Below are 25799 nucleotides of genomic sequence, written 5' to 3'. Positions count from 1 at the left end.
TACAATGCGGAAAATGCTAAATTTGGGTCCATGAGGCTTGCGCCAATATTTCGGAATTATCATATCAATATGTTTGAGATTATTGCCTTTTGAAACAACATTTTATACTGGCCGGTATTGGAGGACTAGGTACGTTTTAAATGTCTATTTATTATTACTTTCTAATTGTATTGATAAAAAAGTATTTTTCTAAAAAAAAAACGGTTTTTATTATTTCCATTCAAAGCCTAATAATTTCTTTACACAAATCAGCACATATTTAACATACAATTTAAGTCAATTTCGTTTTATTCTACATACATTTTAGGGTGGCGGTACTGCCTGACTCTCTCTTTATTGATCCCTAATTTCAATAATTTGATTTTTAAGTAGATCTGTATGGAATTTAAAAAAAAACATGTACCTTTTATGAAATTTATTAATAAAAAAAATAAAAATTAAATGCTAATGATATTTACAGAAATTAATTATAAACTTTTTGGAAATTATAAATTTGATTTTCTTCGGGTTTAGTTGTAAGGTGTATTTTTAAAGAAAATGTTGTTCACGCGATTTGATGCGAATCACAAAAAACCGTCTCCTGAATAATGGTGTTTCAAGCAAATGTCGAGTTTGGAAAAGAACGGCCCTTGATTTGGACGACAGGTGTGAAATGGTCCTATGTTTGTATTCGGAATTTCCTCATTACCTTAGTATATTTTTTTAAAAACCTACCTATCTTGTATTATATTTAGCACAATCTACAATGTTTTTGACGTTTCGTAAAACATTATGAAGACGTTCTAATACCCCGGAAGAAGTAACAAAATAGTGATTTTATGTAGAGAAATGTGAACAATGATGAATACAAAAGGATATTTCGATTACACGTAGGTAGCATATGTACTCGTAGATAATATTTATATATGTAGTAAGAATTACAATGAAGCCGTGACAAATGATTATATTCTGCTGAATGATTACGTCACGAGAGATCTGCCGATCCGTGAACACGACTTGTTGACACTCTCGTGCAATTATTAGAAAGTGTATGGGCAGATAACTACCATTGTTCTAAACGTTTCCTTCCTTTTATACACGTGCATGAGTGGAAGGTTTTAAAGTAATTCTTCTCTCTTATAATAAGCTGAAAATAATCACTCACTAAACAAGTATCTATTTTTGCTTAATTGCAGTGATTGCACCCTTAATATTGAGCTAAAGAAATACAAGTTTACTTTTTCTAAGGGTGAAGAATCTATTTCATACGTGAAAGTACTCGTACAAACCTCATATTTTAAGTGTTGTCATGATATTTCTCCAAAAAAATTGGTTTTAACTGAACTTTTGTAAAGTCTTTACCCTTCCCATTACGCAATGCTTCACGATTACTTACAAAATCAACCAATATTTCGTCAATTTCCCTAGTCCACATCACGTTCGCTTCGAATAATTGAGATATGGTTTCTATAAACTCATTCTACTCTGATAGGAGGAAATAGGAGTAAAAAATAATATGCCAAATAAGATTGAGTGTTAAATTAAATAATACAAAAATACATAATGATAAAAAAATAAAAATATATAAAAAGCAAATAAAAATAAAAGTTTGGAACGAAAGCAGATTTGTCAATTTTTGCTTTAAAACCTCAAACTATAACAAATATATTATTTCACTAAAATGATCAGACATCGAACGCATGATGCGTGAAAGTAAGTAACTACAGTAACCGACAGTTCAATACATCATGATTGTCAGAAACAATGTATGACACGTAATCAAAATTTCTATTTAAAAAAATATATTCTTGTATTCTTTCTGCGATTTAACTGCGACCTGCGACACATTACTTTCTTCGGATTTCGACCCCGGTAAGCTGAGGGAAATCGCTTGTCGAAAAGTAAAAAATAGTTCAAATATTTTATCAGGACGTGTTGATCCTTTTTACAAGTTTGTGCTTTTTACGGGAGCTTCAATGCAAACATGCGCGAAAATCACGTCATTGCGTGTTGATTATCACGTGGATGTCACGCAAATACAAAGTGCTCGGCAAATCGAATAGGGGCCAGTTTTTCAATCCAAATCATTAATATCTCTTTTATGAAAAAAACCTTTACATTGAATATTTTCCAGTATATAAATTGTAAAAGGAGCAAGAATATTAAATTACTTATTGATTTTAATTATTAGTTATACGTGCAATGCGCAATGTTATAGACAATCAAATAAGGATTTGATAAATTATAATGGGTGAATTAATGATGATATGATATTATTGTGATGTCGGCCTCATGGTGTAGTGGTCAACGCGTTTGCCTACCACGTAAGAGACCTCGGGTTCGATTTCCGACATGGTTGACATGAAATATTGATATAAAATATGTCTTTACATTAGAATATTTCATAGTCCCTGATCCCTGGGCTAGCACATGAAGCGATCACCTTACCTTTATGTAATGAAAAAATATCGAAATACGCTGGGAATGATGATGATGATTATTGTGATTGATTTGTGTACGGGCGGATGAGATATACGGTTCGCTATGTAAAATTGGACAATAAACTCTCTGGATAAGTTCAAACTTTTTTTGTAGCCAACTGTGAAACTGGCGTCGCGGGTTCGATTCCCGCTAGTTGCAAGAAAAAATCCAAGAAATATATTTTTCTCAATTAGTCGGGGTGTTGTGGTGTATTTTTCATTACCTCCTTTCATATCCCCTTTATCCCACCTGCTGACAAGCTTCAAAATAGAGGCTTAGCTTAATACGGCTTAATACGATCTTCATGTCCACAATCCCAAGAACCAAACCCGGGGCTTCATTCCAATGATGAATCGTCCTTGTAATCGATTATGCAATTATGCGTAACTTACTATTATAATTTATGGTCGATATTAATGTCTTATACTAATATTTTATTTTTTTTGAAAAAATAAATTTTGTACTTTAGTTATCAATATTTTAGTCCCACACCAACCACAAAAGGTTTCCTCTTTTTTGATGCGTTAGTCGTTTCGTTTTCTTCATATGTACTTTCATGTATTTCTTTTGTTAAACTTTTTTAATTGATTAAAAATGTTAAATAAAAATTTTAAATTTTAAAACTCCCAAAAACAATTTAACACCATAGTCGGCGTTTGTATTTCACTCCAAAAATAAATGTAAATATTAATAAAGCATGGCCAGCCCGTTCAAAGTTAAAGAAAAAACTATCCGACTACAAAAACTAATTTCCCCGAACAATGGCCTTTTATTTTATATTTTAAACACTTTCTTCTTGAAAAAAATGCTATTTTCATTTTTAATAAGTTTGACATATGACTAGAGATGCAAGGCGGTAAAATTACCGCGGTATTTTACGGGAATTTTACCAGATTGGGGTAAAATACGGTATTTTTCGGTAAGAAACGAATTTGACGTACTAATATTTATTTTTCAATGATATTGCAAATACGAGTAGCTTTGTTTTAAGACACTTTACATGACTGCAAACACCAGGTTTAGATCCATCGGTTAGTTGTCGAGATTTATTATAAGAATGAGACGTTCAAGGTCATTCGGTATGTACTTTATTCACTTTTTTATAAAAAAGGTTATTATGTTTTAAAACTTAACAGGATCGGTGACATAGGTAAAATCTTAAGTTTGTGACCTTGAACGACCGCCGCTCATGCCACGATTTTGAAAAAAATGGTGCTTAAAATCAGTTTTTTGTGTATAATTACGTCCCTGAAGGTTTTATAGAAAAAAAAATACAAAAGCCAGAGAAGATAAAATTTACTTAAAAATCGTAATATTTTTTTATTTTATTTGGATGATTATTTTCCAAGATACACGTTTGAACATCAAACACATTTTACCAAAATGACGGAAAAGCGGTATTTACACTAATTTTTTACTAATTATTTGATGGTTGACCTACGAAAAGTCATCATCATCATCATTCCATGTCCACTACCTAGTTGGAGCATATGGTGTTCACAAAGATCCTCCTCCTCTATCACTTTTATTCGATAAGGATGGCATGTGAAAGGGAAAAATAGACACTTTTCAAGACTAATCAATATAACCAGCACCCATATGTACATGGTAATAAAGGTAACAAATATAAAATAACTTTGAAACTAGTCGGTTGAGACAATAAAAGGAATCGATTGCATGACACAAAATGTCATCAAAATCTTGAAATAAGGGACCCGAAAGTAACGGGAATCGCGCTGTGGTGGCGAGAAAGAGTGGGAATACCCATTTTCAATCCGATGTCCGTTAGGGGCACGTCTTCTGAGTTAGTGTGCGAAGTTCTGTTGCTGTGAATGTACCAGTTTGTCTGTGAGATTTTTTTTAGTGAAATATTTTTTTCCATTTCACAGAAAATGTAATGGCCGATTGTCAAGAGCAACGCGCGGCTGTGAAATTTTGTTTTTTACCGCGACTTTTGGTAAAATTACGTAATTTTTCATCCATACATATGACCACCAGAATTTCATTCAAGTGATTTAATGTAAAACGCGGCATCTTTGATCTGTTAAGAAAAAAGTAAACTGGTATTTTTTTTTTAAAAACAATGTTATCCAACATGAGTCTGAATTATATATGACATAAAAATTAAGCAGATTAAGAATTTCCAATTATATAAGAATCTTTCTAATTATATATTACTTATATATGGACAAATTGAACGTTCAATGTTACTTTCCCATGAAAAAAAAGTCACCCTTCGCAGTGGCCTCAATCACGGTAGGCGAACGCGTCAACTAAACTGTTAGGTGGATTTTTGGGCAGTCGATTTTTGTTTAAAGAAAGTTAGAATAACTTAGCCAAAGAGTTTTATTGTCCAAGAATCTGGTTCAATTTTACACAGCGACCTGTAAATCTCTACCGCCCGTTCACAAACCAATCACAATAATCATCATCATTCCCTTCCTGTACATAACGGTGCAAAGGGCACTGCATTGATACACCGATTACAGCGTATCTCGATATTTTTTATTACGTTAAGGTAAGATGATCTCTTCAGGAGTCAGCCCAGGGACTGTGAATTATTCTAGCATAAAAACATTTGTAAATAAATATTTCATGTTGGAAATCGAACCCGGGGCTTCTTGATTGGTAGGAAAACGCGTTGACCACTACACCATGAGGCCGACATCATTATTAATTCACCCACAAAAATTTATCATATCTTTGTGGTGGTCAGATACGTTTGATTGTCTATAACATTTGCGCGTTGCGTGTGTACCTAATAATTTAAATGAACATGTAATTTAATATTCTTGCTTCTTTTACATTTTATATGCTGGAAAATATTAAATGTAAAGGTTTTTTCGAAAAATAATAATTTGGGTTGAAAAACTGGCCCCCATTTGATCTAGTGAAAGATGTGCACTTTGTATTTGCGTGATATCTTCGTGATAGCTGCACGCGATCACGTGGATTTCACGCATGCTTACATGGGAGCTCCCATAAAAAAACACAGGCTTGTAAAAAGGATCAACACATTCTGATAAAATATTTCAACATTTTTTTATTTTTCGACGAGCGACTTCCCTCAGCTTAACGGGGTCAAGTTCCAAAAAAAGTAATGAGCCGCAGTATCAGTCATGAAAGCTTACACAAGAGGATTATTTTTTTAAACAGACCTTTTGATTACATGTAACCAATTATTGCTTACCTATTGTATCCATACGTTACATTGTTTTTGACAATAATGATTCATGTATTAGAACGGTCAGTTTGTCAGTTAGGTATTGTAAAGTCACTAGCTAGGAAGGTACGTACTTGATATTTTAGTTTTTTGCTAGCTATTCAAAAATGGTACTAAATGTGGACGTAGACTTATTTATTTATTATATACGGCCTAAGCCAATTACAACAGTTACACGAAGAAACATAAATGCAAGAAACTGAACAAAAAAAACATAAAACTATTTAGCAAAGACAAACAAGAGCAAAACAATAATTGTATGCAATATATACAAGGACCTAAAACTTTGAGCTAAACTATGCCAATCCAACTAGGTTAATTAATAGGTTTAGTTGAATTTAAACCTGTTATGTCGGATAAAACCCTTCAAATATACAAGAGTAAGATCTAACAAGGAATGCATGGGTAGAAGTCTGCCAAGAACTTGATCCCAGGTTCAACCATATAAATGTGCAAGAAAAAATAGCTTTTGATATGTTCGTTTATTTCATTTTGTATAATTATACAGTTATGATGGAATATTGTTAAAATTATAATTGAAAAATCCATAACTAATTGAAGGTAGCGTTAGCAACAGCTAAATGCAGGTGCTTAAGACGAAAAGCGGTACAAAAGAAGCTTGATGCATATGTATTTGAACATAGTTTTTCTGTCACTCTCTCGCAAATGCCTCCCCGATATTGTGCGAGAAAGACGGCTGATAAAACTTGGATTTTTGGATTGTGCTCCACTTATGAGCGGATTAGGAAAAATAATAAGAATCTTCTGTAGCATAGGTAACAAGAGTTTATTATTTTTTAAGGAAGTTGTTTAAATTTAAAGAACACAAAATATAAGACAATTCCTGACATACATTATAGTACACAAATCAAAAGTGACCTATACATTGAAACTCTTTAAATTTCTATTGTCTTATGCTTATCCAATAGATTTCTGTTACCTAATACCAAGATTTCGTAGAAACCAAGTGGAGTTTGTAGTGTACACGATTTTGCAAATTTTTGAGATTTGAAAAATAAGTGAGACAAATTATAGACAGCCTCTGCTGAGCATCAAGCCAGAGCCCCTCAGGTTGTAAAGTTTACATCTGGCATTATCGCGAGTTTATTTTATCTAAAATACATAATCCGTGTGTTTATTTATATATTTTTGCATATATAAACCAATTTTGACATAATTAGAGTAAAAGAAATAAATCATGTAAATAATGTCAACATTTTAAATATTGAAGTTAAAGGAAATAACAAATATTTTAACGTAATTGCTATTTATCGTACTCATTTATCAATAATTTCATATTTTACAGATGAATTAAAAAATATACTAAATGGTTTTAGAAATAAAAAAAATATTATTTTCGGCGATATAAACTTAAATATTTCAAATGACAAAGATTATTATCTTAATATGCTAGCGGAACTAAATTATATATCATGCATAAATTCATTTACTCGAAATGGGCAGGGTTAACGACCCTCATGCTTAGACCACGTATTTACAAATATTTTTGATGTACATAACATAGTAGCCGCAGTTATTCACACAATATTTTTTTAAATACCTAAATTTTGGAAATGGGGTCTAGAATTCCAATCGTTTATGCGCTTAGTAGCTGCAAGACGTGTTGTAATCATACTCCTTCTTATTATTCATATTATTTATTTTTTTTTAAATATCATTAATACACTAAATTTATTTGTCAATTTTTAAAATGCAAAAATGGGGGCTAAATTTCTAACTGTCTATGCGCTCTGTAGCTGCAAGACGTCCTGTAATCTAGCTCCTTTCTGTTATAATTTTTAATTGATCTTAATTGAAAACGAGGAACTAGACTCCCAACCGTCCATGCGCTCTGTAGCTGCAAGACGTGCTGGGATATTTATTAATTGTACAGCGCCCTTGAGGAGATTTTCACAAAAATGGCGCTATATAAACTATCCAACTATATATATATACGCGTTACACACTGCTCAACTACTAGTTCAGGAATATCCATGGTACTACTAGCCATCTTCTTCATATAAAATACTTATTCATGGGTCTGAGGTGATTGAACATGCGTTATTGTCTATTGGAGAGTTATCTGAGGAAGCAGCGGAATCAGGCAACAAAAATATTAAGCTTTATAGGCGCGATAACACACGAAAAATGTCACGCACTTTATCTAATACCGATCTCTTATATGGACTTCTTCTTACTTCAGATCCCTAAATAAGCCTTAGGAATTTGCCTCGTAAGATGAAATCAATATTGTCAAAAGAGGTTTTAGAATTGTTGTGTTGTTTTTGTTAATTATTTTTTTTGAAGTGCTGCTTATAGTTTTTGATAAGTTTTTTGAAAATATAGATTTTTGTAAATATTACGTTCTGAAATTTTTATTTATGTAAAATGATATATGTAATAGGTATATTGTAAAAAAAACGACTAAATAAAAAAACTAAAACAAACAAACAACTAATCTACATTTATTTATTTTTATATACCTACAAAATACGATCTAGGACAACAATGGCAAAGGTTCAACGAATTTCTAAAGAATCTATGTTTCTTACAGTTCCTACATGCATAAAAATACGTACATTTAAATATGTACAGTGCGTTCGAATGTTTAATAATTCCGTGTTGATGTGTTGACGCCTCTCGGCAATCTCGGTAAACCAAGTAAATATACATTTTTTTGCATTTGAGTGATTTATTGAAAACTTGTTGCTACGCGCACATAAAGCAGAGGTTATTTGAATGGACTGTACAATGTACATACCTCCCTTCCTCTACATTATTTCATCTTTTCCAACTATTCTGACTTCGACCGTCCACATAAAATGGCATCTTCAAGTGTTTATTGAATTTTACCAAATTTATTTTTTTGGCAATAGGTACCCTCGTACCCTGTCCATGTATTTTTCGGTCTTCCTCGGTTTGCGCGCTCATCAATTTGCGCATCGTATACATTTACATCTCCAATCTATAGTAGCGACCCTTTTTCATTTTGTCGATTGTATCTATAACGTTTAAACAAAGTTATTATAAAATAAATAAAAACAAAAAAAACATTTGACTAACATGAGTATACCTAACTTATGTACCGATAATATGCCGGTAATATTGAATTATTTGTACTAAAACTGAAATAAATCAAAATGAAGCTTTTTTTTCTTACCTAATTGTAAATTGTAACTACTAACATCAGTATTGGTTGAATACAATCTCTCATAATAGTGTTACGTAGCTACTCTCCAGCTGGAGAGTATCCCCTTAGACTTAGACGGCCATGTAATTCGTCAAAAGAAGAAATGGACATGGAGAAATGTTTTAGGAATTTCTCCAAGTCTCCAAATAGAGTATAAAACGACCACATAGTATTCCTTTTTATAATCATCGGGTGAACTCAATATGTTCGTTTTCTTTGTTTTCGACGTTAACGGCGTCAATGCGATAACCACATGGCAATAATACGATCACGATCCATTGCGGAAGACACATACAATGCTACCGGCAGAAGTGCAGAAGTGCAGAAGTGCAGAAGTGGCAGCGTGGCAACAACTAGCAACTAGCAACTAGCAACTAGTAGTCGATATTTACCCCCGCATCGCGCGCATTGCTAGAATTAGTTCTCTCGGCCGTTTCCGCACATGCCACGCGAATCCACCCGGCCCGGTAACTCTCCGCGTTTATCCTGCAAACGCCGCGCCACACATTACTTCCTTCGGACCTTTACCCCGGCGAGCTAAGGGAAATCGCTCGTCGAAAAGTCCAAAATAATTAAAATATTTTATCAGGATGTGTTGATCCTTTTTACAAGTCTGTGTTTTTTACGAGAGCTTCCATGTAAACACGCGCGAAATTCACGTGATTGCGTGTTTATTAACACGCGGGTGTCACGCAAATACAAAGTGCTCGGCACATCGAATAGGAGCCAGTTTTTCAATCCAAATTATTAATATCTCTTTTTTGAAAAAGCCTTTACATTGAATATTTTCCAGTATATAAAATGTAAAAGAAGCAAGAATATTAAATTAATTGTTGATTGATTGAAGTTTTTAGGTACGAGTGCAATGCTTAATGTTAAAGACAATAAAATATTTCCGCCCACAACAAAGATTTAATACGAGTAAATTCTTATGGGTGAATGAGGAAGTTCAGTGTTTTTTTTTGAATTTTTTATTTGTTAATAGACTGTTAAACTAAGTCAAAATTTTTTTTTTTAAATTTTTATATATCGTATTATCGGCGCTACGATTTTTCAAAGTTTTGTATTTCTGAAATAACTCCGCGTGTAACGTCAGAGGTTCATTTCCGCTTATTCTCATTCAGTCCTTCCTATTGGTCCAGAAGCGACAAGCAGACCGGAAATCTTCCATAGCTCTCAGATCATAGGTTGATTCACATGAACCAGTGACGTCATTTAAAGTAGTGCGTTTTTATCAAAATATTTTTTATTATTTTTTCTGTACATTTTCAAGAAACTTTACCGTACAATTTAATGCTCTAATTTTTACCCCGCGTAAGAAAACATTTTTTGTATTGAATTTCCCGTAGGGCTGAAGTTCCTCATTAATAATGATGCGATATTATTGTGATGTCGCCAGCTCCCGTCGAGTGATTTAGAGGACTTGATGCGATAAAATAAAAGACCAAAGATGAAAAAAAATGACATCGTGGCTTTTTCAATTTGAATTCTTTTATGGTTTCAGTAGCAACATTTATTAATAAAAATATCAATTTTTAAACGCAACAAATAGTAATCGTTAATTACGTCAACAAGAAGTACTTAGTTTTTCAATATTTTTTTGAAGGTTTTTACTTAATTATAAACCTGTAAAAAAAACTTCAAATGAATTAAATCTTAAAATGATTCTAGAAGAAAAATAATAAAATAAAAATATTTTTATAATGGTATGTCAAAATAATAATTGTGAAAAAATATTCATTTATTTACACATGATGTAGTTTAAATTTTCACGATGTGAAAAAGATAAAGAAAAAAATAAAACAAATAAAAAAATAAAGATTAAAGAGTGAAGATAAAACATGTCGCTACATCAACAAAATTAAGTACTTGGTATACACTAATTCGATGGTGTCTAATAAAATTATTTAAAGGAAATTGCAAGCGTTGTGGATAGAAGGTAATTTGTTGGAGTGGTTTTCAAGTTATTTAACATAAAATTATATGTTAAGGTTAATTCTACAAAATCACAGCCATTTTACGCTTCTAGCTGCTTAGAACAGGGAAGTCACTTGGGACCAGTACTGTTTTTCGATTTTCATTAATGATATTGTTTCAGTTTTTGAGGATGTAGAAGTTCTCTTGTTTGCAGACTACATAAAAATATATTGGAAATATCAAATGTTAATAATTGTCAAACACTTCAATTTAACTTAAATAAACTGAATAGTTGGTGCGTACAAAATAATTTATTTTTGAATGTAAGTAAATGCAAATCAATTACTTTCTATCGAAAAAAACCCTTTTATGTATGAATACACTAAAAATGACATATTGCTCGAAAGAGTGATGAAAATAAGAGACCTGGGTTTGTTTGGTGTGAAACCTGATTTCTTTACCCAATTAAACAACATTACAAACAAAAGTATGAAAACATTAGGTTTCCTGCTTCGCATTGTCAAAGACTTTAATTCGCTTAAAATAATAAATATTTTGTAATGGTAGGCATTCGAAAATATTATTATATATTAATGACTTTCAATAAACAAAAACACTGTGATGCAGTTATTAAAAAACATTGGAAATCAAATGGTGCTTGTTGATTATTTAAAAATTGGAGTTTTTATAATTTAATTTATTTCCAGTTACCAGATTTTTTAAATTTTAACATTGCTCGCCTAAATCTGTAAAACGGACCCTTGGTTTCTTTGCAAGTGCAGGTGTCCATCTACGTTTCTTTCTTATTTCATGTGTACTAATAAACCTATTTATAGTTCGCAACAAAACATAAACCATTACACCGCTTGCATTCAGTGATGCATCGGGCACTGCATTTGTTCTCGATGCAAACGTTTATTGATCCGTTTTATTTTATGAAAGATAAGGTGATCAGTCTTACGCTCCAATTGACAGTTTAATAGGTTCTTAATGAATAATTGCAGTGAAAGAACATTCCTCCACATACCCGAAACCGTTTTGAAGACTGCGGGTCTTCCTAACGGTTTTACTCATACAAAAAGCAATATTTTTTGTCAATAAACGAGTTGATCTTTTACATTTTCCAATTTTATATTTTATGTATACCGATATCAATTAAATTTGACTCTACTACGTTCACCGCCCCTTTCACTGTGAGTTTGGGAGATTATTTGGAGGGGCTTAGTCGGATATTGTCATTCATCCTCATGAACATGTATGTGTATATGGCAAGCATAACTGGTAGGAAAAACGGTATTTACTTGTATCACAATAGTCTATGTCCATAATAGTAATTTCATAAATTTCGGAACAGCAGATGAGATTATTTTCGTAATTATTTTTAAATATTCTAATTCCGAAGCCCTTTTAATAAGTCACCAAAAGAGAAATACCATAATCGTGCATAAACTAAAGTATGCGTTAAACCCATGATAACCGATGAATAATTGCAGCGTAGATTTACTATTGAAACTATTATTTCACGTAGAATATGTCCAGGAATCGAACCCAAGACCTTAAATATGGTAGGAGAACGAACCAACCACTGCACTTCAAGGCAGCTTTATCTCCATTCAATTTCCTTTTTCAGATTTTTTACCTGCGAGTAGTCTCCGAGTCGAAAACACTCGTCCAGGATTCTGGTTCTATTTCACATTCAGAACTGTAATTTTTATCTGTCCGGACGGACGTAGAAAAAAGATACTTGTGCAATGTTCATAGTTTGTATGCACACATAGATGCATGTTCACACATGAAAAAATGATTCATATTCCAATTTGAATACATATTTTTTATATTTAACTTTAATTTTTATGAACAAATAACTTCATTATTGATGTTCTTAATTAATCATTATTACATTTATTCACATATTATACATACATAAATGTAACCATATATGTATGTGTGTATATGAGTAAGTAAGAAATATGAGTAATAAATAATATGCCAAATAAGATTGAGTGCTAAATTAAATAATACACAAATACATATTGAAAAAAACATCAAAATATATAAAAAGCAAGTAAAAATAAAAGTTTGGAACGAAAGTAGATTTGTCAATTTCTGCTAATTGCTAATCTCGAACTTAAAAAAATATATTATTTCACTAAAATGATCAGACATCGAACGCATGATGCGTGAAAGTAAGTAACTACAGTAACCGACAGTTTAATACATCATGATTGTCAGAAACAATGTATGACACGTAATCAAAAGGTCTATTTAAAAAATATATTCTTGTATTCTTTCATTGCTGACACTGCGAACTGCGACCCGCGACACATTACTTTCTTCGGATTTCGACCCCGGTAAGCTGAGGGAAATCGCTTGTCGAAAAGTACAAAAATAGTTCAAATATTTTTTCAGGACGTGTTGATCCTTTTTACAAGTTTGTGCTTTTTACGGGAGCTTCCATGCAAACATGCGCGAAAATCACGTCATTGCGTGTTGATTATCACGTGGATGTCACGCAAATACAAAGTGCTGGCAAAACGAATAGGGGCCAGTTTTTCAATCCAAATCATTAATATCTGTTTTTTGAAAAAACTTTTTTTTATTTATTAAATCATACAAATTTATTTTTTTTGTACTCCCAGGAGTTACAACAAACTCATTTTGGGACAGAAAAATATTTACATATAGGTATGTTAACAATAATAATATAGCAACAAATAGTAATAAAGTAACAAGTAATAATATGTACATAAAAACTTAAATAAGATAGCAAGCAAATATATGATACAAATCATACATCTGCTGGCCATCCTTTAAACAATCCATAATAAAAATAAAAAATATTTTTTTTCATATTTACATATTGCAAGAAATAAATATTTAAGGGCAAAAATAACTTAAAACTAAATTTCACCCTCCACGTACCTCCTCAAGTAGTAATTTTTTTAATGAATACAGTTATTTATTGACGTTCTATAGGACTCCGGTAGCCTGTTGTACTCACTACAAGCAAGGTATAGCAGAGACCTTAGACCATACCTTGTCGTGCGTGATCCAGGTACGTGAATATTTTGACGCGGTCACGTATTATATGAGAGTGTATCATTAAGAAGTACACTGCGCGGCGAAGTGAGATCGGAAGAACTCCCCTAAACCTATGCATTATACCAGTGATTGAAAAGATTTTAGATTTAACATAATCAAAATGGTGAATCCATGAGAGCTGTAAATCTATGTAGATTCCCAAATATTTTGTCACGTCAGTTTTTTCAAGATAATCATTTCCAAGTGCGATATTCAGATAAATATCTCGCTTTTTACCAAATGTTATGTAATTCGATTTTTTAATGTTGAGACTGAGCTTGTTGATACGAAGCCAACTTGCAAGATGGTGAACATCTAGTTGCATTTCGTTTTCAAGGTCTTTAACGTTACGATTGTGATAGTAAATAATTGTATCGTCTGCATACAGTTGAAGTGTACCTTTAATACCCCAATGTGTAATATCATTGATATAGATTAAGAATAGTAGTGGCCCGAGAACGGAACCCTGTAGTACACAACATGTGATCTGCCTGAAGTCACTTGATTGTCCTCCAAATATTTGCATTTTATATTTTCCAGTATATACATAGTAAAAGGAGCAAGAATATTAAATAACTTATTGATTTTAATTATTAGATATACGTGCAATGCGTAATGTTATAGACAATCAAATAAAGATTTGATAAATTATTATGGGTTATCAAATCTTAGAATTAATGATGATATGATATTATTGTGATGTCGGCCTCATGGTGTAGTGGTCAACGCGTTTGGTTAGACGGCCAACTGTGAAACTGGCGTCGCGGGTTCGATTCCCGCTAGTTGCAAGAAAAAATCCAAGAAATATATTTTTCTCAATTAGTCTGGGTGTTGTGTATTTTTCATTACCTCCTTTCATATAGATTTCTACCGACATGTCGCGACATATTGAAACTATTGTATAAATTCCAAAATGAGTTTTGTTTTTATGAGAAAAATAAAATAAAATAATAAAGTAAGATAAAAATAAAATTTACGTATTAACGTATTATATTTATGCATTCATATATATATACACTACTTACAATTCATTTACAACTCGTTGAAATTGAAGAATTATAAGATCGCAAATACATTTAGTTATGTGCAAAATATTTTTCTGTGAAATAATGTATTTTATAATATCGGAAATTCATATTAGATTAATTTAATGATTGTTGAATACCGTTAATGTTTATTTATTTTTATTTTCATTGCAAAAAAGATTTTTTTGCGTTCCTATGATTTACTTCATTTTCTTTTATATTTTGTACTTTCTTGGATAATATTTTTTCAATGTAGTATGTAGCGACAACCCTAGACGTGGGCAAAATTGTCAAAACACTAGCTAAGAAATCTAAGACAAATTTGCCCACTTAAATATCTATTGTGTTTGTTCAAATAGATATACAGAAATTCGTTCTATAGCGTCTTTATTATGTATGCAATGAAATATATAAAGCTTACTTGCCTCCTTTCAACACAAACTCCGCAACAACAAAAGTTTTGACAATATTTGTAGATATACACAAACAGACCTTTAAGTTTAACTTCAAAATTCAAGTGATCAACTGAAGCTGGCGGTAAACTTAATATTTAGTTTTGCCATGGAACTATCAAAATATACTTACCTGATGTAATTTTTATGACACCAGTAACTTTTCTAACTTTAATACATGATTTTATTAAGGATTTCGGCAGTGGGCAAAATTGTCATGGCTGGGCAAAATTGTCATGTTTGACGGTATATCATGTCATGTCGTCATGTCTTTCCTGTAAAGTGCAAAAAATGAGATAGGTCATGTTACCGCTTAAGTGACGTAATATAATAAATAATACTCCATGGATATTATAAACATAAAATATGAATGGCAGACATGCAACAATAAAGCTGTTATTATGCAATAATACAAAGCTGCTTTGCGTACTAACGCGTGTAAAAATGGTGGCAGAGCAGCGGTGCGTGTTTGTAGTTTGCACTGAGGAATAATATATGAAAAATGAAATAATTTACTGTTCCCTGTTCCCCCAGTAAACAATAACTTAATTCGCAGACAGTAAAATAATGTTGATGCAATTTATTTCCTGCTTCGTGGTTCGTAGTACCTACAACGATATAATATAATACGGATCAGAAAATTTATCAGTCGTGTAAAACAGTGTTGCAAATTTCTTTCAAATTTCAAATCTTTCAAAAAGGCGTATCTCGAATTTCTTAATTTTTTAATGACTTTTTCAGAATTTGTTTGGAAAATTTTCGCCTTCAAAAATAATAAAAAAATAATCTTACTGTATTTCGCAGGGTTTTAAAAAAAATATTTTAAGACAGTACGATGCCCATTTATTCCATAAGTGTAACTTAGGTAATTTTTATTAAAATATTCATGATTTAATTTCGACAAAAAACAAAACACGCCTTTTTGAAAGATGTGTGTGAATCCAAAATTTTAAGAGGAAACACGGTCTGAATTTTCTTCATACAAATGTATTTCCGTATTTTCTCCTTGGATTATGGGCATTATGGCACTTGAGCAATGATTTTTTTATACTTTATAGATATATCATTGACGTATCTCCATTGTTGTGATTTATTTATTTAAATGCACAATACATCACTGCTCCCGATCGGAATTGTTTTTAGCAGTTTTCTAACAAGCTAATAAAAAAACATACCCTATAGCCGTCAGAACGGGGAAATTAGATTGAGGGTGATACCAGTGGCAGCGTAGTTGGCACCCGGTTGGCAGTTGGCACCCGGGCAGTTTTCAAATAAGCACTTCCCAAAATAAAACAACAAATACTTACTACGCTTACGTGCTTACGCGACTTTATTTTACTAAAATATGCAATAACATGGTCAAAGTTGACTTTTCTTTCCTTTTCAATCGACAAAATAGAGAAATTGGATAGTCGCGCTTGGCTCATATTTGATCTTAAATACGATTTAATTAATTTTAATTAAAAAAAACTTAATTAACAAGAAGCCACTAAAACGCAAATAGTTAGGAAGAATCTGAGACACAGCGCTTAATTAGGACTCAGAATAGTTCCATTTTACAATGAATCTCAGAACCTGCAGGGTAGTCCACTGGACTGCTACTTGTCAAGAAATGCTGGTGGCTTCCAAGTGCGCCGCAGTCGGACAACCTCCGAAATAATTTTTTCATCAGAAAATTCATCATAGATTTTTTTACAAATTTGGAACTATACAACAAAGTTCTTCTTTTGTTGACGTTCACAAAGTTTTAGGCTGCACAACACCAAATATTATTAGGATGTCATCTATTGCTTTGTATCGATGGTTTAGATCCTCATAAAATCTATCGACACATTTTAACATTGCTCTCCGGAGCTCTTCTGGCAATGTAAGTCCAGAGTCTTTGGCCTCTTCTCCTGGCACACGTTTTTGGAATCTCCTCCTTTCTCTTCTTTCAATTGAAATATCCAAGTTCTCACATTTTTTAGTTACTTGGGAAATAGCTCTTTCCACTATTTGGATACGTTTACTTTAAAGGAACATTTTGAGCGCTTTAATTTTTATCACACACTTCTCCAGCAATAACACAGATGTCTGTATGTACTTTGTGTCTGGTTCACTTCTTCTAGGACCGTAGGACTTCACGCCAAAAAGAAAGGTAGCATAAAACAATTAAAGTCACATAAAGCCGGTAAAAGTGTGGATGCTGCTTCTTTTGTGTCAACGTTATCTCTGCTGCTGCTGGAATCACACATATCTTCGAGTATGGAAAATTTGACAGTTTAACCAAATTAACTGTACAGTTTCTTGTGCAGTAAGTAAACTGTCCCGTATAAAACAAAAACTGTGTGGAATATTGAATGGTCGACGCGACGTTTGGCTGAATTGACAGTTTAAGTTTTTATGTAAAAGTTAGGGTAGATATTGATATATTTAATGGTTTCAAAAACGTAAAAAACAAAGAACATATTTACGTACATAAACATACGACAACAACTTACGATCGAGTTTTAAAAAATATATATGTTTGTGTCTTATAAGACATTCATATATGGATAAGTGAATGAAGAATTCACTGGCACCCCGCGCTCACCCCGCTTGTCGCGCGTGCTCGTGGTTGTGCGAGTATTTTTTCTGAGCTGTACTGGGGACGGTGTCACCCCTTGGTGCTGAGCACCCGGGTCGGACCACCTCCGCCACTGGGTGCCACAAATTTATTTGTTTTATTTTTATTTATTTATATATTAGAAAAATCTTCATGCTTCAAAAACTAAAGTAATGAATGATGCAAACCAATCATGTAACATCTTAGTAAATGGAGAAATAATTGAAAAGATTGATGGTTATATATACCTAGGACATGAAATAAAGCTCGGCAAAGATAATCAAGATGTAGAAATAGAAAGAAGGCGAGGTTTAGCATGGGCCGCCTTTGGTAAGCTCTCATATATCCTAAAATCTCCGAAGTATTTAATTTACTTAAAGAAGAAACTTTGTGTTCTCCCTGTACTGACATATGGCTGTGAAACTTTTTTGTTCACGAAAAAAAATTTACACAAATTATCAGTGACACAGAGAGCCATGGAAAGGAGAATGCTGGGTATTTCGTTGAGAGACAGAAAAACCAATACATGGATTAGAGCGAGAACAAAGATCACCGATGTGGTCCATAGGGCTGCCAACCAGAAATAGAGCTGGGCTGGTCATATAGCCAGAATCACAGACTCTAGATGGACCAAAAAAGTCCTGGAATGGCGACCCAGAACGGGTAGAAGAAGTGTCGGCAGGCCTCAGACAAGGTGGTCTGATGACATAAGACGAGTTGCAGGAAGTGGTTGGATGCGGTTGGCTCAGGATAGAGAAATATGGAGACTAAAGGGGGAGGCCTATGTTCAACATTGGACAATAGACGGCTGATGATGATGATGAATTCAAATAGATCAAGTCAAAGAAAGAATCGTGTGTTAGAAATACCACATTGTAAAACGAGGCTCGTACAGAGACATGCATGTTTTATAGGCCCATTCTGAATGTTTCATTCTTTTTTTACTGATAATATTTTTTTGATCCCAAACTTTCAAAATTGTACTTCTTTTAAAAAACACGCACTATCCTGGATTTTTCTATTTTCGATATTCTATGATGTATTTTGTTGACCTTTAAAAATAAACATTTTAATGTTTTTTTTAAAGATATTTTTTATTTCCTAGTTACTATAAAATAAAAAAGTACCTTATCTTTTACAGAATATTTTCTTTTCTCTTTCTTATGCAACAAAAAAATATTATACCTTTCTATTTATTATAGGAGCCAAAATTCATACATTTCTTGTAAACCCGAACTGGCCATGCCTTTGTGGGATTTTTTGTTTACTATTTTTACTGTTAATATGTATTTCATTGCTTTGCAATTATCCTTTATTTTTTAATTCTCTGTTTTACCTATTATGTATATTGTAAAAAAAACAAAAAAATAAAAAAATAAAAAATGACAAAAAGAAATTCAATAAAAATACGGCCTTAGAAAAACGCGACGTGTTTGGCCTTGGTTGTTGTAACGTCAAGATTTGTGATATTGTTCTAAACAAAATTCAATGGCGAGGAACAAATAAACATGAATCGTGACGTATTAGAGGCGTGGCCGAAGGAATGACCGTTTTTGCAGGAATTAAAAATTACAAATTTAAAAATATCTTTTATGTTACTGCAAAACATTTTTTTTTTACTGGACGGTATTTCATCGACCTTTATTACTTTAATTTTATTTTTTTTAAAGTTGCACGTCCGACTAATTATGCCTACTAACTAAAATCGACGCTTAGTTGGGTTTGCGGTTTCTGCAATCTGATTTTCTTTTTTTTTTTAAAAGTGAAAATCAGATTGTAATTTTCAGTGTGGGTACATTTTCCGTTTTTAAAAATTATGTATCATATGCATTTGCATACCGTACATCCGAAGACGGCAGATAAAACTGGGCGCTTTTGTTGGTTTTTGGATGGTTTTAGCACCCATAAGAAACAATTTATCAAAAAAGCACAACGATGGAGATACACCAACGATATACATCTATAGTGCAAAAAAAATCATTGCTTTAGTGTTATAATCCAGAGAGAAAATACCGGAATATGTTTGTATGAAAAAAAACTCAGTCCGCGTTTCCAAGGTAGCTGCAGTATTGATTGTCCCTTGACTGGCGCTAGAAACGTGAGGCCCATTTCATCATACAATGATCATAAAATTCCACATACTATAAAATTACTATACATAGGGTGGATTTATTAGAATTATTTTTATAATAGCAGGCAAATACGCTAATCATGAGTCCGGCTTATCTCCACTCGATTTTCTTTTGCATTTTTTTTATCTGAGAGTAGATTATAAATTAATTATAAAAATAATGGCAGCCTCCATGGTTTGATAGATAAGACACTTGACTCACGCACGAAAGGCTCCAAGTTTGATTCCCGATCGCTGCCCTAGTTCTTGTATGTTTATTTATTTATTCATTCAAAATTACACTAGTTTAAATATTAATTAACTTATTAAGGCTTTTTAGGTTATGCCCGTGTCAAGCCACAATAAATAACAATAACAATACATAGTAAAATTAATTAGATTAAATTATAATGACATGTAATGCAACAGAATAAAAATCTAGAAAAAATGTATAAGTAATAAATAATAAAATTCCAAAGAATGCAATGCAAAAAAGATAATCAGAAATAATTTTTGAAATATAAAATTTACAAATTAAGAATCACACATAATCAAAGATACATAATAATGGTATCATTAAAATCAACAAAATAATAGTAAAATACAGTAGTTTAAAAAAACAAACAAAATAAGAGTATCATTGAAATCAACAGAAAAATAATATATTTGTTTAATCGACTATTTTTAGAAAATAGAGGCATGAATGCCAATATGTTCATTATCTTATTACGCGTCCACGTAGCTAAAGAATTGTTATTTTTCCATTATTAAATAGTACTTTAAGAATTTTTTGAGTGCCAATCTCCACTTACTGATTTTACTTATTTGACTTTAAAAACAAATAAAATGTATTTAGGAAAATTTGAAAAATGACAAACAAGAACTAGGGCAGCGAGACGAAAAAATAAAAATTAAAACATGATATTTTTAAGTCTGGGTGTTGTTATGTGCTGTGATTCTTCACAGTAATAAGGAATCTAAATGGTTATTTAAAATAATAATACTACTTAAGTATTCTAAGATTATCGAACTAGGCCAAAAAAAAAGTTTTCATGAATCGTATTATCAGCGCGATGATTTTTTAGTTTTGTAATTTTGAAATTACTCGGCCTGTGACGTCACAAGTTCTAGTTGGAGAGTTCTACTGATTGGTGAGTTGACTTCCCGGAAACCGGGAATCTATCAGAACACTCTATCATTGGTTGATTCTTAAGAACTTGGGACGCAGTTCAAAGCAGTTCATTTTTATTCATATCATTTTTTTTTTCATACGTTTTCGAGAAAGTAGGAAAATATTTTTTATATCAAATTTCCCTTAACACTGAACTTCCTCATTTGGCCTCCTGGCTTGTTGAGGTGCAAAAAATACAAAAACAAAATAAAACAATAAGTATCAATCTACCCTGATTTTGCCGTGTCGTTTAAAATTCGACAATACGTATAACATGAGCCTATGACTGATCATCGTACCTCTTACCATCGTACCATCGTACCATCGTGTAACCGGTGATCGAGCACTTTGCATTTGGTCTGCCACCGCGGGGTCCTATGCACCACCAGGTGCGGATGCGAGAATGATGGTGATAATGTTATGTGCCACTTTGTAGGTAATTACGAGGAGACAATCGCGCCTCCATTCCTATGAAGAAGAACATGCTTGATAGATATATTATAGTTCGTTCATCTATTGTCGTAAATAAGCCGACCGTTACCTCTGTAGCTTTGTATAAAAACATTGTTTATATGGATTATTATTCAGAAGCGATTTGTGCGCAGCGCATGTCGTTTAATAAACGATAGTAAAAAATACAATTACAATTCGTTATGTCGAAATATAATTTGATTTTATCGGTGGTAATTTTGGTGGTTAGCGCGGGTAAGTGTTTTTTTTCAAATGTGTGAAAATTTTACTATTCATATTTTTTTAGTAAGTGGTAGTGGAATGTTAGTAAGTAACCTATGTACCTTATGTATTTTTGTGTGCCTGTATTTTTTTTATTCAATAAAGGTGTCTCAAAATCTATTTGAATCTTTTAAAACACATACTGCAGTTGAATTTTGAGGATGTTTTCTTTTCAATATGCAATATGAACACGGAGGTTACTTGTAGAACACAACACCCGACAAATGCCCACCTCGGCTTCGTTGGCAAACATTCACCCTTTTCACGAAATCTTCGTCAATAAGGGCCGGTTGCATCGACAAAAGTTAAGTATTAACAAAAAAGTTACTTTTATTTAACCGGCCGCTAGCGGGCCGTTTAAAGTTAAATGCGATCTGCCATCTGTCAAAAAAGCGTCGTGAGTGTTGAAATCTATTGATCGATCTGTGAAAAATTGCACAAAATGTCAATTTTATCTGATTTTTCGTCTTCCGATGACGAATTTATCATCGAGTATATTCTAAACCGAAAAAATAAAACTGTTTAAACCACGAACGGACCATTTTTTGTGGGAGGAGAACGACATTATCGCAATATTTCGAATGTCAAAAAAGTGAAGAACTATTCATTATTTGAATTTTTAATTGTTAATTATTTTTCAAAACACGGGACTTGATCATCAGCGGGCGTGGTGTAAAATAAATCTAAATCATTACTGTATTGAAATGCTGTTTATTTATTTTTAAATAGAGCTGGATTGAGCTCAGCTAACTCTTTCTGCGCATTTAAGGCTGCCATAGTTGCCCGAAAAATGTCATTTTTTTGCTCTATTTCTAGAGTAAAAAGTTCTTCATTTTGTTTTAGCTTTTGCTCTTTTAATTTTTTATCTAGTTCAAAAAGGACGATGTCCCATTTGTTCTTTTCTTCTCCGAATTCGCAGTGCTGCTTCGCCCTTTCGCACACACTGAAAATTGGAACGAAATTTAAAAGTTTGTGCCCAAAGACGCGTCGCGGGGCATGTGTATTGCTACATGTAAATAAACAAGTACGTGCTTGCGCAAAAATCCCAACAATTTTTAGGGTGAAACTTGAACCTTTTTAGTGGCAACATTCTTAACTTTAACTTAACTAAAATAATGTTGATGCAACGGAATTTTTCAGTTACCAGATTTTGAGCCTTAACTAAGTTTAAATATTTAACTTTAAACTAAATTTATACCAACTTTGATGCAACCGGCCCTTACACGTTTAATTTCCGTTTTGAGTTCCGGAATCGTCTGTGAATTATTTGCATGCACTTTTCCCTTCAGAAACCCCCCAATAGAGAAATATCACGTTTTTTTCTTAACATTTTAAAGTAATAAAGGTCTATAAAATACTGTCCAGTAAAAAATTAAATTAGCTAATTATTAGAAGCATAAAAAATGATTTTAAAATTGTAATATTGATTTGCCACAAAAACGGTTATTCCATTGTTCCTGGCCATTGAAATTTGTTTAGAACATTATCACGAATCTTGACGTCACAACAACCAAGGCCAAACACGTCGCGTTTTTGTCGCAACGTATTTTTATTAAATTTCTGTATAAATTTATACAAACGCATGAAAACATTTTCCCACAATATCCATATTGATTTTAAAAATACAATTAATTATTCTAAATCCATTTCATATATTTTTATCGGTATTCGTAGTATGATATTTCCCTGTTATGTTTAATGGAGGAAGACCGAGAAGACACGAAGAAGACGGACATGTCAAAAGTCGGAATAATCGGCGTGCGTGCATGAGAAGATGTATGAATGTAGAGGAAGCGAAATATGTATGCAAAGATAGAGTGACGTGGCGTTCTATCATCTCTGCCTACCCTTACGAGGAAACGGCGGTTTGTTGTCATGTTTATTTCAATATTCAGTTTGAAAACATGCGGCATGGGCATGACACTAACCAACGTAAGTTCCGATTCGCGGCTGTGTAACTTTAAAATGCAATTTAACAAAATAAATTTAATTCGAATTGGATTTTAATGTGATATTCTACATTGCGTTCTTTTACATAGATTTTTCTTTATTTTAAAATTTACTTATTAACCCTTACGGATTATTACATTCATTTTACAAAAAATATATATAGTTTTTTATTCATACTCTGCTGTTTATAATAATATTTTTTACATCTTTTGAAAAGTTTGTCTGAGTCTTTTGTTTAGTTTTAGATGTTAGTTTATTGTATAATTTCAGTCCCTGATTTATTAGTCTCGATTCTCCTTGTATCGTTTTGAAATGTTCTATGTGATATTGTTCTATTGCACATACTACCAAAAATCGGAGGATACTCATTTTTGAAATACAATAAAGTTTGTATTTTAATGTTAACAATAAACATTATTTTTTGGTGGATATTAATCAGTTTTTTTTCTCGAATTCCTTTTAATTTCGACCCATTTATTTCTTTTTACTGGATTTTAGGGTAAGCAAAAATAATATTAACTCACATTTATTATATTTTAAAAACGTATTCCTATCAGATGGGCTCCATGCATATGTGAGAAAATATAAAAGTAATTGATGATTCCGGAAGAAAATTAAAAGTTTTTAATTTTGTTAAGTGAAATTTAATTTATCGGCCGTTTTTAAATAAAATTTTCAAATTAAACATTGATTTCTGGCGAGTGGCTTTCGAACGCTTCGTGATTGGTTATCGTGTTTAAGACGTCATTATCTTGTTCGACAACGCTGTCGTTTATTCCCGCGTGATTTCCGTTGGTAGTTGTGCGTACGTAGACGCTATGTGAATTAAATTCAGTTACTATGAAAAACGTACTTATAGGTAGGTACTGTAATTTTATTTTAAAAATCATAAGTCGAATCCCTGTCCCATTATTATTTTTTATCGTAAATTTAAGGAACAAAAAAGATAAGTACATAATTTAACAAAAAAAATAGCATTTATTCAGTTGCTGTAACTAGTATTGTCATCTTCACCACTCAGAGATATTATTAATTCATTTTCAATAATATTGTCTATATTCACATCTCGTTCAACTCTTGTAAAATTATTTTCTTTGTTTTCTCTACGACCTTTCTCCAGTCTTCTGTAGTGACTTCTGCACACGCAGTTTGCAGCAGGGTGCTTCAGTATCGTTCCGCGCCGCATGACCCTCTATTTGTGCCCAAATAAGCTCGATAGCGTTTCACTGGCAATGGTAGGGAGGCAATCGAATAACTTCGTGTCCATGCTCTAGGGCTAGTTCATCGATTACATAGCGGGGCTTAGACGGCTTAGTTGCGTTTACCAGATCTAACAACTCAACTTTTAATAAAGTTGGACTTGGTTCCACACCATTTTTTACCAGCCACGAGACAATTTCTTGCTTTTTATTTGCTCGAGTTGGTGGTTTATCAATTTGTACAGAATGACACAATGCATTGTCCATTATAATTTTTGATGGTTTTCTAAGGTGACTAGCAACATCTCAAACCACTCTTTAAAAACCTCAAAGTTCATTTCCTCATGGTAATCACCTGTAGTTTTAGACGCGAATGCGAGAGGAGTACCTACAATACGGTATTTGTAATGAGCCATTGTTCGATAATTACAACACAATAAGCTTTAATTTTAATATCACGGCAGTAAAAACAAAACAACTCGATCGAACTCAACAACTAGTTCCGTTTTGACAGATACCGCGAGGCCGTCCAATTATGCCCGCTTTTTTGCTATCATGTTGATTTTCTTCAAAAAAATGTAAATTGTCATTTACTTTTTAATTACGAAGAATGACCTTGGTAATCATGGAATTGGGTTGCAATTGTAAATTTAGTCATATTTAAATAGGATTTCAAGCAAATTAAAATTTTGATGGCGGGCAAAA

General features: G+C 32.5%; 1 protein-coding gene across 2 annotated transcripts in view; it reads left to right on the top strand.

Annotated features, from left to right (window-relative positions):
• The first annotated feature begins 21799 nt into the window (after positions 1-21799).
• Positions 21800-25799, top strand: part of LOC148280366 (uncharacterized) — a 28634-nt gene continuing 24634 nt past the window's right edge. Inside the window, exon 1 of one of the 2 annotated variants that reach the window (XM_088228505.1) lies at positions 21800-21918. In XM_088228505.1, coding sequence (XP_088084631.1) covers positions 21867-21918 — 52 coding nt within the window. In that variant the 5' untranslated portion in view covers positions 21800-21866. The remainder of the gene's footprint in view (positions 21919-25799) is intronic. The other variant, XM_088228504.1, reaches the window with a different exon arrangement.

Source organism: Micrasema longulum, unplaced genomic scaffold (assembly GCF_059751315.1).
Source record: "Micrasema longulum isolate JH-2025_06_02 unplaced genomic scaffold, ASM5975131v1 h1tg000588l, whole genome shotgun sequence".
Taxonomy (NCBI): Eukaryota; Metazoa; Arthropoda; class Insecta; order Trichoptera; family Brachycentridae; genus Micrasema; species Micrasema longulum.
Note: the sequence above shows the minus strand (reverse complement) of the source record. Positions and strands in the feature narration are given on the sequence as shown.